This window comes from Bubalus bubalis, chromosome 19 (assembly GCF_019923935.1).
Source record: "Bubalus bubalis isolate 160015118507 breed Murrah chromosome 19, NDDB_SH_1, whole genome shotgun sequence".
NCBI lineage: Eukaryota > Metazoa > Chordata > Mammalia > Artiodactyla > Bovidae > Bubalus > Bubalus bubalis.
Genome location: NC_059175.1, coordinates 18,256,187 through 18,274,132, shown reverse-complemented (window position 1 = coordinate 18,274,132; position 17,946 = coordinate 18,256,187). Strand labels below are relative to the sequence as shown.

The 17,946-nt window shown below is 40.9% G+C and overlaps 1 protein-coding gene across 5 annotated transcripts in view; it reads right to left on the bottom strand.

The window, feature by feature from the left end:
- The window catches only part of ELOVL7 (ELOVL fatty acid elongase 7), a 79,180-nt gene that overhangs the window by 26,285 nt on the left and 34,949 nt on the right, over positions 1-17,946 (bottom strand). For 2 of the 5 annotated variants that reach the window (XM_025270502.3, XM_025270503.3), the window contains exons 2-3: positions 3,432-3,500; positions 1,907-1,985 (exon numbers count right to left, since the gene is read on the bottom strand). In XM_025270502.3, coding sequence (XP_025126287.1) covers positions 1,907-1,970 — 64 coding nt within the window. In that variant the 5' untranslated portion in view covers positions 1,971-1,985; positions 3,432-3,500. Of the gene's footprint in view, positions 1-1,906; positions 1,986-3,431; positions 3,501-17,946 lie in introns of those variants that run through there. The other 3 variants (XM_006046961.4, XM_006046963.4, XM_044932385.2) reach the window with 2 other exon arrangements.

Genomic DNA, 17,946 nt, shown 5'->3' with positions numbered 1-17,946 from the left:
GGTGACACTTTTTCCTCCTGAATTTGGTGAATATGTGATTCTAACTGATAGGTAACAAACTAATCTAAAGTGGTGATGGTGGTGAATATGTGGAAAGGAATTCAAATGTGAAATACCAGAGTACTAATCATAACCAGAAAATGTATGTTCTGATCTTTCTGCTTACAAATGACCATGATGTTGGGAAGGTCCATACAGTCAAAGCTATGGCTTTTCAAGTAGTCATGTGCAGATATGAGAGTTTTTCATATCAAACTGTGGTGTTGGAGAAGACTCTTGAGAGTCCCTTGGACAGCAAGGAGATCAAACCAGTCAATCCTAAAGGAAATCAACCCTGAATATTCATTGGCAGGACTGATGCTGAAGCTGAAGCTCCAAGACTTTGACCACCTGATGTGAAGAGCCCACTCACTGGAAAAGACCCTGATGCTGGGAAAGATTGAAGGCAGGAGGAGAAGGGGCAACAGAGGATGAGATGGTTGGATGGCATCACCGACTCAATGGACATGAGTTTTTGCAAACTCTGGGAGTTAGAGGAGGACAGGGAAGCCTGGCTTGCTGCAGTTTACAGGGTCACAAAGTGTCAGACCCTATTGAACAAGAATAACAACATGAGAAGGTAGCTTTGATGATACCTAAGTCCATTTCAGCTCTGAAATGTTCTGATTCCTTGTCTATTCTTTTAAAAATACTACCTTTGTTATAAAACATTTAAGTATTATAAAACATTTGTTATAAATGTTTGTTTAAAACATTTTATAACAGTTATAGAAGCAACACATATTGATGTGGTTTAAAAACATCTAGACAGGGACTTCCCTTGCAGTCTAGTGGTTAAGACTCCACACTTGCACTGCAGGAGGTGAGGGTTCAATTCCTGGTCTGAGAACTAAGATCTCTCACACCGCATACTGTGGCCAAACAAATAAAAGACAAAACAAGAAACCCCAAACATCTAGTAGACAGACACAGAAAAGTAAATAGAAATTACCCATAATCCTACCACACAAATGGAATACGAAATGGCAATCCATTCTAGTATGCTTGCCTGGAAAAGTCCATGGACAGAGGAACCTGGCAGGCTACAGTCCATGGGGTTGCAAAAGAGTTGGACATGACTGAGCCACTGAGCATGCATGCATGAAATACAGGTGGTCTTTTATAACCTGCTTGCATTTAATGATTTTAAACCACTCACTATGGCATTAAATGCCTTTCAACAATGTTGATTTTTTTTTTAATGGGCAATGGGAGAAGGTGGGCATTTCAGAATTACTCAGGGGTTACCCTAGCAAATGCCCCCCCACCTTTCTGACATACCCCTGGGGGCTGTGGCCCTTCCCACTCGAGAGTTACTGGACAGAGTCATTGTTGATGATAATTGTTATTTCCCTTAAGAGCATTAGGGCAGAATCAAGCCTAAGAGTACAGTGCCCCCAAAATCACTTCTAATGGCTACTGAGTTGGAATGATGTACCACCATGTATGGATCAATTCCTTTCCCTGGATATAAAGCTATTTTCATAATTACAAACATCATATTGAACATCAGCTATGTATTAATACCTCTATCTTTATACATATCTTCAATGAAATTTTTGATACTTCTTCACTAATTAAAATAAAAATCAAGGGGATTTCCCTGGTGGGCCAGTGGCTAAGACTCCACATTCCCAGTGTGGGTGCCTGGGTTCGATTCCTGGTCAGGGATCTAGAACTCACACGCTACAACTAAGACCCGGTGTGGCCAAATAAATAAAAATTTGAAAAAATCAATTTATGGGGTGTCTGTAAGGGAGTGTTAAGTTGCTAAGTCTCTCATTCTGTTTCAATGAAATCCTATTAAGTATGAGAATCTGACCAAAAAAGGAAGGATGAGCCATAGTTAGGAAATCTGGTTACTTACCAGCATCTTTGATCCAATTGTCATAAAGACGCACGGTCCTTGATGTAAGATCACTGAAGGCCATTTTCCACAGGAATTACTGACAAACAAACAAAAAGATGGGTTTATGATCTATAGATGCAAATAAAGCCAAGTTTCTAGTAATACAATATTAAATATGCTAAAAATTTAATAGGAATACCTGGCAAAACAACAAACCTACCGAGGGTAAATGCATTAGTGAACCACATTAAACCCTGATGCAACTGCAATCACTTAAAAGACTTTTCATCATAAAGACAATGCTGAATTCACTTAAAAAGGCTGATATTCTATGTACCAGATACAAAAGGGGTAAGCGATTCTAAGAACTGTCATAGAAGCATCCATCTTCCTTTTATGGCAGCAAAATAGGTCAGGAATGGACTGTGCCTCCCATGGCAATGTTGAACCAAGTCAAGAAGATAAATTTTCAGAAAAGATACTCTGATCCAGACTTTTAGCTGATCTTCAGGTGTAAGAAGTTCTTCTGTATTCAAGTTTATATAACTTAAGTGAAACCGAGGTAGACAGAGGGAGGAAAAGAAGATCTACAAGATCCAAAGAGAAGGTGCCTAGTTTATCTGGACAGATAGACAAAAACAGTTGGAAAAAGATGTCTTCTGAAAAAGAAGACCAACGAGGGGAAACTAGCTCTATCGTGTATTAAAAGATATTTTGAATCTTCAGTAATTAAAATAGTGTGACATTGGTACATGAAGGGAGAAGGCAATGACACCCTACTCCAGTACTCTTGCCTGGAAAATCCCATGGACAGAGGAGCCTGGTGGGCTGCAGTCCATGGGGTCACTAAGAGCCGGACACGACTGAGCGACTTCACTTTCACTTTTCACTTTCATGCATTGGAGAAGGCAATGGCACCCCACTCCAGTACTCTTGCCTGGAGAATCCCAAGGATGGGGGAGCCTGGTGGGCTGCTGTCTATGGAGTCGCACAGAGTCGGACACAACTGAAGCGACTTAGCAGCATTAGCAGCAGCAGCAGTACATAAAGAAGCAAACCAGTGGCACAGAATAGAACATCTAAGAAACATACCAAAAACATTTGGGAATTTAGTACCATATTTCATAAATTCTAAGATATACACTTTCCCAAATTTTAACATCTCTGAAAACAGCCAACACCGTACAAAGGAATGGGACATCATAAAACGACCAGTATGTTTGATTTCAAGTCATATGGTGGGAAGATAAAAAAGTTCTGAAGGTAGATGGTGGTGATGGTTGTACAAAGCATGCAAATATACTTAGTGCCACTGAACTTTATATGGTTAAAGTTAAAAATGGTTAAAATGGTAAATTTTACTTAAAATGGTTAAAATGGTAAATTTTACATTATGTATATTTTACAAAAAAATAAATCCTCTAGGTCTGCAACAGAAAAATTTAGACTTTATACTGGTATTCTAAGATAAAGCCATTTTATATTATATATATAATATATATGTATATTTTTAAAAGACATATTGTATATGATATACGCGCACCTGAAACCAGTAGGCACTTGAATTACCAGCAGTTGTTGAGTAAATGGTGTGGTACAACTAGAGAGCCATCTGAAAATAAAAAGTGGGATCCAAAATAAACCAAGATAAACTCCAAGTATTAATAGATCAAAGATTTAAATAAAATTTTAAAAGAACCATGAAAGTCCTGGATGACAACAGGGAGAACACTTTTATAATCTTGGAGTAGGAAGAAAACTTTTTAAATTTGACTTAGTAGTTCATAAAACATAAAAGAAAACTAATAAATTTAACCATATGAAAATCAAGAAGAAAAAAGGAAAAAGGCAAATGACAAAGAGAAAGAAATATGTTCAATTCATAATACAAACAAGTGCTACTCTCCCTAATATATTAAGCATTCTTAGAAACTGATAAGGAAACACCTATAAACCAAGAATAAAGCAGACAAATTTCACAGAAATGGAAGTGCAAACGGCTCATAAGCATATAGAAAGTGCTTAACTTTAACCATAGTAAGAAAAATCTATAATACTGCATTTTATTGCATTGGATGGGTTAAAGTCCAAACATTTTATCAGTCAGATTAGCCAAAATTTGCATCGCCACCAGTAATGTATGAGTTTTCCACAATCCAAAAGTGTGTTCCCTCTGTTGGAAGGATTGTGGAAAACTCACATATTGCTGGTGGCGGTACAAATTAGTATTACCCTTGGTGAGGGCAATTTGGCATTATCAGTAAAAAAAAAAAAAAATATATATATATATATATATACCCATATTTTTAAGGCAACAATCCTATTTCTAGAAACTTCTCCTATAGAGATATATGCACATATGCACAATGACATATATTCAAGCTTATTCACTGTATCAGTCAGTAAAAGATTGGAAACAAGCCAAATGTCTATTAAAGAGGGCATGCTAAGTTGCTTCAGTTGTCCAACTCTTTGCAACCCTGTGGACTGTAGCCAGCCAGGCTCTTCTGTCCATGGGATTCTCCAGGCAAGAATACTGGCGTGGGTTGCCGTTTCCTTTTCCAGGGGATCTTCCCTGACCCAAGGATCGAACCCATGTTTCCTGCCTTGACAGGTGGATTCTTTACCATTGTGCCACCTGGCACACTTCAGAGGAGCTCTCTAAATACAGGATGGTATCTCAGCATGATCTCTGATCTGATACATCCTGTGTCCTCAAGCTGAGTTCAAACTCAAGATTGGCTGCGGGGATGCCAGGATTTTGCCAGAGTCAGCCTGGACTCTAGTTTTCCTGTGGATTGTGTCTATACCAAACATATGATATGGGAGTAGGAGCAGAAACTTTGGGATTACAAAGACCTTGGTTTGAATCCCACCACTGACTAGCTGTGTGACCCTGGGCAAAATTAAAGTTCAACCTCCTTATCTGAAAAATGGCAATTTACAACCTAACAAGATTAAAAAACAACAACTCATTGTTTTAGAATAATTGTTTGGAATAATTTATGAGATAATATATAAAATTCATGAAATTTATATGATAATATATATGAAATTTAGAGCACAGAATCTGATAAAGAATGAACATTCAATCAAAATCAGATATTATCATTTGTAGAGATAAGCTATACAAATTTAAATGGAAAGCATCCGGCCAAGTTGAATGGCAGTGTATGGAACAGATCTAGAGAAAACTCTACTACTTTCATTTTTAGAGCTGGTATGTCACAAATTATACATGATTCTTCCCTGGATGTTTTTCAGTGGTTTTGATATAAGTGTTTTAGATCCTGATAAAAGCTCCTTTCCCGCTCACCTTAACCACTGATGTAACAGACCTCGAGCCACTATTCTCCTAATTAAACTGCCAAAATAACGCTGTTTAAATTATTCAGAATCAGAGTGAAAAATTCTAATTTTATAGGGCAAATGGTGGACTTACATTTCAAAGTATTAAGCTGTTTTCTGGGCAAGCCCTGCCTCCTCTTCTTTCCCTACTCATTCCACTCAGGCCTTTTTCCTCTCCCCAGCCCTCATTAAAGCACAAAGCCTCAAAGAGACCACAGCAGTCTAATGCAGGTCAGCAATACTCACAGGCAGCAAACAGAGCTGGTTTTTCTAATCTAAAAGACTATGCAAGATTGAGATGGAGGAAGGGGGAGAAGGTCATCAGAGGAGTAACTCACACTGGAAAGGTCTGTGAGGGGGAATTTGCAGAAGCAGATACCCACCAACAAGTGAGGGAAGACCGGGGAGACAGAAAAGGGACCTGGTGGCTCAAGCTTACTGGAGTGGAACTCTCTCACTGATCCTTTGCTTGAAGATAACCTGCTATCCAACAGTCTGTAACCCTTGTGGACCCACCAGAGGAAAAGGAACGTGGATCATTGTATAAAAATGGGGCAAGAAAAGAAAACCTGATCCCTTTAGCCTGTTGGAACTAAATAAACTGCTGACAATTTCCTTATAAGCTGACTCAGTGATGGACTCGGTGCTAATATTACATTGTTGGGTCTAGTCTAGAAAATTGTTAGTAAATGAATTGAGGGCAACCTGAGTTGTCCTGTAAATACAGCACTACCCCCAGACTAGAGCCAGGCATACCTTCCCCCTCCTAACCCAGACACCCTCCTCACCTGCCCTTTAATACAGACCTTTGATTTTTTTTAGTGAATGTACTGTTCAGAAGGAGAGAAATGTATTCTATGTGGTGAAGGTATAGAGATATCTTCTAGCTGATAGCAGAACTAGGGCCTTAATAACTGATTTAAAATACTCAGTGGCATAAAATTTCAGATCTGGAGAGGCCAGAATAGTCAGGGTTCTCATGCATGTAAAGCAGAGACTTAAAACTCAGCAACAGTAGACAAATGACCACACCTCCATAACGGGTGAATAAGACAGGCAGGTGCTATCAGGGAACAGAAAAAGCTTCGTTTGCCAGAGCTCAGCCTTGGATATATGTGTCAGGATGAGAGTAAACAGGAGCTCCTGATGGGGAGCTGGTGCTTCTATTTCATTGACCAGCACCTGCAACAAACCATGAATTTCACTCTTTGTAGTGGACAGTATCACTTTGTGACTGGATCATTTGGTGAAGGAGAGACTTAATCTGCCTAGACTAGCTCCTTTGTTTTTGTTTAGTTGCTAAGTCATGTCTGACTCTGCAACCCCATGGACTGCAGCATGCCAGGCCTCCCTGTCCTTCACTATACCCTGGAGCTTGCGCTAACTCATGTCCATTGAGTTGGTGATGCCACCCAACCATCTCATCCTCTGTCATCCCCTTCTCTTCCTGCCTTCAATCTTTCCCAGCATCAGGGTCTTTTCCAATGAGTTGGCTCTTCACATCAGGGGGCCAAAGTATCAGAGAGTCAACTTCAGCATCGGTTCTTCCAATGAATGCTGCTGCTGCTGCTAAGTCACTTCAGTCGTGTCCAACTCTGTGTGACCCCATAGACGGCAGCCCACCAGGCTCCACCGTCCCTGGGATTCTCCAGGCAAGAACACTGGAGTGGGTTGCCATTGCCTTCTCCAATGCATGAAAGTGAAAAGAGAAAGTGAAGTCGCTGAGTCTTGTCCGACTCTTAGCGACCCCATGGACGGCAGCCTACCAGGCTCCTCCATCCATGGGATTTTCCAGGCAAGAGTACTGGAGTGGGGTGCCATTGCCTTCTCCCTTCCAATGAATAGTTAGGGTTGATTTCCTTTAGGATTGACAGGTTTGATCTCTGTGCTGTCCAAGGGACTCTCAAGAATCTTCACTAGCACCACAATTCAAAAGCATCAGTTTTTCTCACAGACTTCCCATCAGGAAGCTTGCACAAGTCTCTTATCCTCATGCATCAGAGGGCAGAGAGAAGAAGCAAGAACTACAACCCCACAGCCTCACGAATGAAAACCACAATCACAGAAAACTAACCAAAATGATCACATAAATCACAGCCTTGTGTAACCCAATGAAGCTATGAGCCATGCCATGCAGGGCCACCCAAGACAATGGGTCGTGGTGGGGATTTCTGACAAAACAGTGGTCTACTGGAGAAGGGAAAGGCAAACCACTTCAGTATTCTTGCCTTGAGAACCTCATGAACAGTATGAAAAGGCAAAAATACTAGCTTCTTTAGACCTGAAATTAAAGATGTCAAGTTCAAATGTGATATATGTACCTGCTCCAAGAGCTTACCTGGAGACTCTTTGAAGCCACATATATACTAACACCAGGACACATAATGAATTTGAGGGATCTGATCACTTTGAGATCTGCCAATAGGATTCAGAAGGCAGCACTCTGCTGAGGACTTCTTTCTTAAATTCACTCAGATGGGGCTGTGACCATAAGGTTGCCTGTGGTGGGAAGTACTTGGCAGGAGTCCATAAATTAAAAACCTTTGCCAACCACTTCCACGGGAACCTTCATGTATTGGGATTTATCCAAACCCTGCAAAATATACTGGGACACTCTCCCTGAGGGAAAGGAGTGTAAAGTCAGCATCTGGCTTTCCCAGGGCATGCCTGTCATCCCAGAAGGGCTATATGGTTTTCCCTTTCTCTTTTGATATTTAGGAGGTCCTGGGCTCCCTACTGATCTCTGCTTTAGAAGTCAGACATCAGATCTGCAAGAACAGATCTGGCTAGCTGCAGACCCTGTTCAGGGACACATAAACTGAAATGACCTGTAGGAAGGTACAAGCAGAGAGGAGGAGGTCTGTAATGGAAATTGGGCAGCAGGGTGAGAACAAAACTGATCTTCCTGAAGCTGGGGTAAGGCGATCAGAAATTTTAAGTGTATTAAAATGTGAGAAAGACTATAAAGTGATCATTTGTTTGTTTAAACCAGGTTTTTCAACCTCAGCTTTATTGACATTTTTGCCAAACAAGTTATGGGGAGTTGTCCTGAGCAATGCAGGATTCTCAGCATCAACCCTGGCCTCCACTCACCAAATGCCAAGAACACTCCATCTCTAGCTGAGACAATCAAAAAGGTTTCTAAGAGTTACCAAATGTCCCCTAGCATGTAAAGCCATCCCTAGTTGAAAACAACTGAGTGAACTCCGGGAGTTGGTGATGGACAGGGAGGCCTGGTGTGCTGCGATTCATGGGGTCGCAAAGAGTCAGACACGACTGAGCGACTGAACTGAACTGACTGACCAATATTTTTTCATTGAAATAAAAAGCTTCAGAGTAATCACTTCAGTAATTATATCATTTCAGTGGTACTGCTGTTCAAAGCAGTTTTTGAGCTTTTCTTTACAAATCAACATCAGAGTTTTTCAGAATTTCATTTAATTGGCTCTAAGGGAGAAAAGTCTTTGTCTACTGCTTTAAAAATCATGCCCAGAACTAATCAAAAGTTAAGAATAGTTTCAAAAGTCATTGGATCAAGCTGAGCTATGTCTTGATAAGTGGAGCTGGAATGGGGGAAGTAGAGGTGGGATTAATCATAATTTACTAACATTTTCAACTTATAGTTTATAAACTGCAAAGGAACAAATCCAGAAGTGTTTAGGGCTATGGTAATATTAGTGGAATATATGTATAGTAGCCTGAGGTGACTATGTGGGATGTGTATTTTCCAGCATGTATTTTTTTAAGATTTATTTGTTTATTTATTTTTGCCCGTGTTAGGTCTTTGGTGCTGCACGTGGGCTTTCTCTAGCTGCAGCAAGTGAGGGCTACTCTTTGTTGTGGTGCCTGGGCTCCGCATGGCAACAGCTTCTCTTGTTGCAGAGCATGGGCTCTAGGTGCGTAGGCTTCAGCAGTTGCGGCACACGGGCTCAGCAGTTGCGGCACATGGGCTTACTTGCTCCATGGCATGTGGGAACCTCCTGGACCAGGGATCAAACCCTTGTGCCCTACATCAGGGAATCCCAGATTCTGAACCACTGGACCACCAGAAAAGCCCTCAGCGTATTATTTTAAATCCTTTTTTCCCTTCGTCATCTATTATGACTTCAAATTTAAATAAAGTAAGTCGAGAATGTGAACAGACTCAGTGAAAAATTATTTCAAAGGATAGATTTTTCAATTTTGCTAATTACCATATACATGTGTGTACTGCGATTATACGTATATACACATACACACACACAGAGCAGAAGCGAAAAACACATCATACTCCTTACACTTACTATACAGGGTTTTGTGTTTTATTTTTATGTTTCATATATACATTTGTGTTTCTCTTTGGCATTTCCTTAATAGGCTAGATTATGCAAATCACCTTGGGAATGAAACACAACAGAGAAGGCAAAAAACCAGAAAGTTTTATCCTAGATTCTGAGTTATAAAAGCTTAGGTACATAGCCATACAGAAGAACTCAAGGGCCTAAACAAGAGATCTGGAAGGAAACCTTGGGAGTTTCCATGCCTCCTAGCACAGAACAGCATGTTTCAGGCTTGGGAAAGGAGAGAGTCAGAGGGAAGGCAACTCGTGCTGATCTCAGAGAAAAGGGCAATAAGCCCTGGTGAGGTGCCAAGTAGGATTAAGGAAACAGAGAGGAGAGGGATCAGGCTCAGCTGCCTGGGTACAGGGGGAACAGGTGGCTGATATGGCCTTAGGCAGCTACGGAGAGTGTCTCCCATGAGGTGAAAGGGCAGCATAAAGTCTTCTGAGTGCCCTCAGTGGACGTGGATGTGTTGCAGAAGAGCTGCAGAAAATGACGGAGCCGTGTAGCTAGTAACAACGCAGACCTACACAGACTAGTGCTCAAAGACCTGAAGGACCCTGGACATCTCAGGGGATGGCCGTGTAGACAGAGGACATGGAGACCAAAGGACTCCTTCTTCCAACTCACTTGATACACAAGCTTTCTGTAACTTGCTGAGAGATTTTGTTCTTACATGGCTGACTTTGTCAAAAGAGGTTTGAAACCATTTACGTATGGGATCAGACAGTACAAACTTCCTCTCTTCTCTACTCCTAAGTGGTTGCCAGACCTGGTTGATTGTCATAATCACCTAGAGAAAGATTAGTATGTCTGGGGAGACGCTGATGATGGGCCAGGTTTGGGAACAATTTTTTTTTCCTTTTATTTCTTTCTAAGTGAAAGATAATTGCTTTATACTATTGTGTTGGTTTCTTCCATATATCAACATGAATCGGCCATAGATATACATATCTCCCTTTCTCTTGAATCTCCCTCCCACTGAGAACTTGTTGTTTTTTTTTTTAAGAGCTTCTTCTTTATACTGCACAAACTGTTCTCTGATATGAAAATATCCACAGTATGAGAAATACACATGATTCATGATAAAAGATTCAATAATGCGTGTCACTTGGATATGATAATATATTGGGTCAAGAAGGGGAGGAACAGGAGATGTAATCAACAATGGAAACAATTTCTCTGATGATTCAAAATAATTGCAACAGATATGAAATCTGCAACATCTTGGAGTCAGCATATATACCCAAAATGTAAAGTATTTAAACTGTGTCAAGGGTGAAATAAGTTTCTTAAGCATTTGTGAAAAGAGAAATTATTGCTACATCTTAGGTCTTAGTAACTTACAGAAAATTAGAATATAAGCCTTGTCTTTTAGGCAAACAAAAGTGATCAACACAAATATCAAACAAAGATACTAAGCACCTAATTTCTGTTTTTCAAATGGGAATGTTATAGTATCAAGGATCATGCTTTCATTTGGAAATAACAGAATATAACTTGAAGTGCTAAGCAGTAAGAGCTGTTACACAGAAACATAGATAAAGAAGTCCAAAGATAGGAAAATTCCTTCTGAGTTAGTTCATTTCTACTTTGTCATTTTTGTGGAAAAAGATGGTGATCGTCATTCCAAATATCACATTCTCATACACCTTCTTCCAGAGTAGTAGAAGAGTCTTTTCTTTGTGTCTCTTTTTAGGAGATTTAAAAGCTTTCCCAGTGCTCTCAGAGGCCCCTTAAACACCTCCTCCCAGAACTGTATCACATTTCCATATTTAAATAAAGCACTGAAAAAGGTTTGGGCATGTAGTGGTTTCAAAAGGGTAATTGATATTGTGTTTATCCTCACCTGCACATTTGGGGAAGCACATGGCTGTCTCCTGTGAAACCTGTATGCAGGTCAAGAAGCAAAAAGTCAGAACCAGAAATGGAACAATGCACTGGTTCCAAGTCGGGAAAGGAGTATGGCAAAGCTGTATAGTGTCATCCTGTTTATTTAACTTATATGCAGAGTGAAAGTGAAAGTGAAGTCGCTTAGTCGTGTCTGACTCTTTGTGACCCCATGGACTGTAGCCCACCAGGCTCCTCTGTCCATAGAATTCTCCAGGCAAGAGTCCTGGAGTGGGTTGCCATTTCTTCCTCTAGGGGATATTCCCAGTCCAGGGATTGAACCCCAGGTCTCCCGCATTGCAGTCAGACACTTTACCGTCTGAGCCACCAGGGAAGCCCATTGAGTGAAGTGAGTGAAGTTGCTCAGTCATGTCCAACTCTTAGCGACCCTGTGGACTGTAGCCCACCAGGCTCCTCCGTCCACGGGATTCTCCAGGCAAGAATATTGGAGTGGGTTGCCATTTCCTTCTCCAGGAAATGCAGAGTACATCATGTGAAATGCTGGGCTGGATGAATCCCAAGCTGGAATCAAGATTGCTGGGAGAAGTATCATCAACCTCAGATATACAGATGACACCACTCTAATGGTAGAGAGTGAAGAGGAACTAAAGAGCCTCTTGATGAGGGGGAAAGAGGAAACTGAAAAAGTTAGCTTAAAACTCAATATTCAAAACACTTAGATCATGGCATCTGGTCTCATCACTTGATGGCAAATTGATAGGGAAAAAGTGGAAGCAGTGACAGATTTTATTTTCTTGGGCTCTAAAATCACTCTGAGTGGTGACTGTAGCCATGAAATTAAGATGCTTGCTACTTGGAAGGAAAACTATGACAAACCTAGACAGCTTATTAAAAAGCAAAGACATCACTTTGCCAACAAAGGTCTGTATAGTTAAAGCTATGATTTTTCCAGTAGTCATGAATGGATGTGAGAGTTGGACCATAAAGAAGGCTGAATACCAAAGAATTGCTGCCTTTCAGTTATGGTGCTGGAGAAGACTCAAGAGTCCCTAGGACAGAAAGTAGATCAAACCAGTCAATTCTAAAGGAAATCAACCCTGAATAATCATTGGAAGGACTGATGCTGAAGCTGAAGCTCCAATACTGTGGCCACCTGATGTGAAGAGTTGACTCATTGGAAAAGACTCTGATGCTGGGAAAGATTGAGGGAAGGAGAAGAGGGGGGCAACAGAGGATGAGATGGTTGGGAAGGACAGAGAAGCCTAGCGTGCTGCAGTCCATGGCATCGCAGAGAGTTGGACATGACTTAGTGACTGAACAACAATGGCTTGAGGGTGGAAGGATGAGTCTGAAAAAGGCAGAAGACTTGATAACCCACAAGGAAGAAAGAGGGGTTAGCTTTGAGAAACAATGTCTGCTTAAATTGTGATTTGAAGAGATCACTCTTCAGTGGCATTTCAAATAGGAACCAAAGCTCCAACAGGGAGCCCACCCATCTAAGTGCTCTCTGCTCATCCTGGTGATGGGTATTCAGGATAGACTAATCTTGATTTTTTGTTTGTTTGTTTAAAAAAACATGATTGATAAGTTAAGCATGTTTTGCAACACCATATAAGACTTTCTAGTGACCCTTACATGTCTGCTACTTAGGGCTATCTTCTGCCAGTCTCTGATGATACAGATAACACACTATAAATCCATAAATATAGGCAGTATAGAGCTGGACACACACTTGTAATTGTTATGATCGCAAAGAGTCAAATACAACTGAGTGATAACACTTTATATATTATTATTTAGCTGAATCCATTGTGGAATTATCCACATTATATGCTGTCCTACAGCACAGCATACATAACCAGTACTGATATCTGACTCTGGTGCATTGGGATGGCCAGGTCAGTTTTCACGGGTGGTCTTCTCTCTGGTGGACTGGACATTCATGCTCCACTGCTGTCCATTATGTTGCTTCTCACTCCTGCTTGTACCTGTACCTCTGTATTTGGTAGTTATCACACTACATTTTATCTGTAGACATATCTTGCATCATTAAAACTCTAGTAAGTTCTTGTGTGTCATGTACAAATTTACATCTCACACAGAACTACACCAGGGGAGGGAAGGCAAGAAAAAATGTCCATGGTATGAATCAATCAAGTAAATGATCAGAGCTAATGTTGACACTTTGTTGCACTGACTAGCAGGAAGGTCCAATGTTCTCAACTTCAAATTAAGTTAAAGTATAAGGAAATGAGGCATGTTTATCTGTAAATAATTCATTGACAAGGTCAACTTCTCAGTTACTTGCAGTTTAATTGGGTTTACTTGTCCCTTTTGCCTTTTTCTGAGATGTTATACTTGATCTCTCAAAAGATTTCCTTTAATGGGATTTGATTCTGAAAAACTTGAGGAATGTTATTTTCATTAAACGTCAATCGTACTTTTTTTTCTCTTTTTAACTCTAGAAATAAGATTATTTGTATTTCACTCATTTGAATTGTGACCATTTAATGAAATTCTCACGGCTTAAAGGAAGACATGAACATTTAAGTTAGAGTATAACATATATATATTCTATATTTATATTATATATGTTTAAAAATATTATATAATTCTATATACATATATATATTATATAAAACTATATAGTGGAAGTGAGAAATAGATTTAAGGGACTAGATCTGATAGATAGAGTGCCTTACGAACTATGGATGGAGGTTCGTGACATTGTACAGGAGACAGGAATCAAGACCATTCCCATGGAAAAGAAATGCAAAAAAGCAAAATGGCTGTCTGGGGAGGCCTTACAAATAGCTGTGAAAAGACAGGAAGCGAAAAGGAAAGATATACCCATTTGAATGCAGAGTTCCAAAGAATAGCAAGGAGAGATAAGAAAGCCTTCCTCAGCGATCAATGCAAAGAAATAGAGGAAACCACAGAACGAGAAAGACTAGAGATCTCTTCAAGAAAATTAGAGATACCAAGGGAACATTTCATGCAAAGATGGGCTCAATAAAGGACAGAAACGGTATGGACCTAACAGAAGCAGAAGATATTAAGAAGAGGTGGCAAGAATACACAGAAGAACTGTACAAAAAAGATCTTCACGACCCAGATAATCATGATGGTGTGATCACTGACCTAGAGCCAGACATCCTGGAATGTGAAGTCAAGTGAGCCTTAGGAAGCATCACTACAAACAAAGCTAGTGGAGGTGATGGAATTCCAGTTGAGCTATTTCAAATCCTGAAAGATGATGCTGTGAAAGTACTGCACTCAATATGTCAGCAAATTTGGAAAACTCAGCAGTGGCCACAGGACTGGAAAAGGTCAGTTTTCATTCCAATCCCAAAGAAAGGCAATGCCAAAGAATGCTCAAGAGAAGAAGAAGAAGAGAAGTCGCTCAGTCGTGTCCGACTCTTTGCGACCCCATCGACTGTAGCCCACCAGGCTCCTCGATCCATCGGATTTTCCAGGCATGAATACTGGAGTAGGTTGCCATTTCCTTCTCCATACTACTGCACAATTGCACTCATCTCACATACTAGTAAAGTAATGCTTAAAATTATCCAAGCCAGGCTTCAGCAATACATGAACTGTGAACTTCCAGATGTCCAAGCTGGTTTTAGAAAAGGCAGAGGAACCAGAGATCAAATTGCCAGCATCTGCTGGATCATCGAAAAAGCAAGACAGTTCCAGAAAAACATCTATTTCTGCTTTACTGACTATGCCAAAGCCTTTGACTGTGTGGATCACAATAAACTGTGGAAAATTCTGAAAGATATGGGCATACCAGACCACCTGACCTGCCTCTTGCAAAACCGATATGCAGGTCAGGAAGCAACAGATAGAACTGGACATGGAACAACAGACTTGTTCCAAATAGGAAAAGGAGTACATCAAGGCTATATATTGTCACCCTGCTTATTTAACTTATGTGCAGAGTACATCTTGAGAAACACTGGGCTGGAGGAAGCACAAGCAGGAATCAAGATTGCAGGGAGAAATATCAATAACCTCAGATATGCAGATGACACCACCCTCACGGCAGAAAGTAAAGAGGAACTAAAAGACCTCTTGATGAAAGTGAAAAAGGAGTGAAAAAGTTGGCTTAAAGCTCAACATTCAGAAAACGAAGATCACGGCATCCAGTCCCAACACTTCATGGCAGATAGATGGGGAAACAGTGGAAACATTGGCTGACTTTATTTTTCTGGGCTATAAAATCACTGCAGATGGTGACTGCAGCCATGAAATTAAAAGATGCTTACTCCTTGGAAGGAAAGTTATGACCAACCTAGACAGCATATTAAAAAGCAGAGACATTACTTGCCAACAAAGGTCTGTCTAGTCAGGCTATGGTTTTTCCAGTGGTTATGTATGGATGTGAGAGTTGGACTATAAAGAAAGCTGAGTGCTGAAGAATTGATGCTTTTGAACTGTGGTGTTGGAGAAGACTCTTGAGAGTCCCTTGGACTGCAGGGAGATCCAACCAGTCCATCCTAAAGGAGATCAGTCCTGGGTGTTCATTGGAAGGACTGATGTTGAAGCTGAAACTCCAATACTTTGGCCACCTCATATGAAGAGCTGACTCATTGAAAAAGACCCTGATGCTGGGAAAGATTGAGGGCAGGAGGAGAAGGGGACGACAGAGGATGAGATGGTTGGATGGCATCATCGACTCGATGGACATGGGTTTGGGTGGACTCCGGGAGTTGGTGATGGACAGGGAAGCCTGGCGTGCTGCAGTTCATGGGGTCGCAAAGAGTCAGACACAACTGAGAGACTGAACCGAACTGAAAAATATTATTATTTGGGCTTCCCAGATGGCTCAGTGGTAAAGAACACCAACAGTGCAGGAATGCAGGTTTGATCCCTGTGTTGGGAAGATCCCCTGGAGAAGGAAATAGCAACCCACTCCAGTGTTCTTGCCTGGGAAATCCCATGGACAAAGCAGCCTGGCGGGCTACAGTCCATGGGGTTGCTCACAACTGAGCAACTAAACAATAATAATGTTATGTACTGTATAGTATGTATATTTAGTATATATACAGTATGCTAAATTAGCTTTAGCTAATTCTGAGGTGGAGAGTTTGTGATTCTTCCAAATAAAATTTAGGAATATAACCTTGACTCATTAAGATCAAGTGTGTTGATCTTACATCTCAGTCAAACCTCATTCATGGGGTTCTTGGAAAGCTGAGGACAGTAACAATGCGCTCTCTTTTCATTAGTCTGTAAAATCCCTTCCCAGTCATGACTGTCATCCTACCCTTCGAACGACTGTAGCTCTCCTTTACTCTCTTTGGAGAATGCTTCTCTGTTTAATTAATCTCAGTGTTAATCTAACACAAGTTCTAGAAAAAAGGAAAAGTGAGAGATATAAACAATAAAAACTTGAAAGGGAAGAGCACAGAGCAGCAAAACGAGCCTTGCCAATAAGTTTGACAATAGAGCCAAACTTATTATTTGGCGTACATTTAATTTTCATCATAAGACATGTGTTGTGATAGGGAAAAGTTTAACTGGTTGAAGCCTCTGTTGGTAAATCAATAACCACAGCAACAAGCCCCTGGCCATGCTGGAGCATAAGGCAAATGGAAAAAAATAAGGCCTGGGCATATGATAAGAGAGAGGAACTGTTCCTGAGTAGATCTGACATACTGTAATTCATCATGGTGAAGATTCTGGATCCTACTGTCTCTAAAGGGTGCTTCATGGACTAAAGGGTGTGACTGTCCTCAGTTAACTGTCTCTCTTGCTTAAAGGTGTCCTCGCTCACAGGCGCAACGTGAAAAGTCTTTTCATGAGTTCTTATCTATACGCATTTCCCTGCCATCCCACAATTATGGCTTCTTCCTGAAGGCAATGGCAACCCATTCCAGTACTCTTGCCTAGAAAATCCCATGGATGGAGGAGCCTGGTAGGCTGCAGTACATGGGGTCACTAAGAGTCAGACACGACTGAGTGACTTCACTTTCACTTTTCACTTTCATGCATTGGAGAAGGAAATGGCAACCCACTCCAGTGTTCTTGCTCTTGCCTGGAGAATCCCAGGGACAGGGGAGCCTGGTGGGCTGCCGTCTATGGGGTCGCACAGAGTCAGACACGACTGAAGCAACTTAGCAGCAGCAGCAGCTTGAAACCCTGACCTTGGTTTTCAGAATACAGCACTTTTCCAACCGACCTCATGCCTTTCTACCAGTCAGTTCTTTATAATTTTGTTCTGCAGGTTCCTTTCTTCACATTCCTGCACTGGGGCTTCCTGCCCTCAATCTGTCTTGTTCCTGCTCTTATTCCTACTATAAATCATTTGGTAATAACTTCCAAATCTACATTCTGATCTAACCTTCCATGCATGCCAGGGGCCACTATTTTGCAACTGCCCAAAACATTATAACTTGGATGTTCCACTGTCACAGGAAACCTGACTAATCCCAAAAGAAACTCATCTTGCCCAACTTCTATGTTCTGCCAGTTGGCTTCTTTATCCAGTGTCAATGGTAATGGCTTGATTTTTCTCTGACATAAAACACCAGA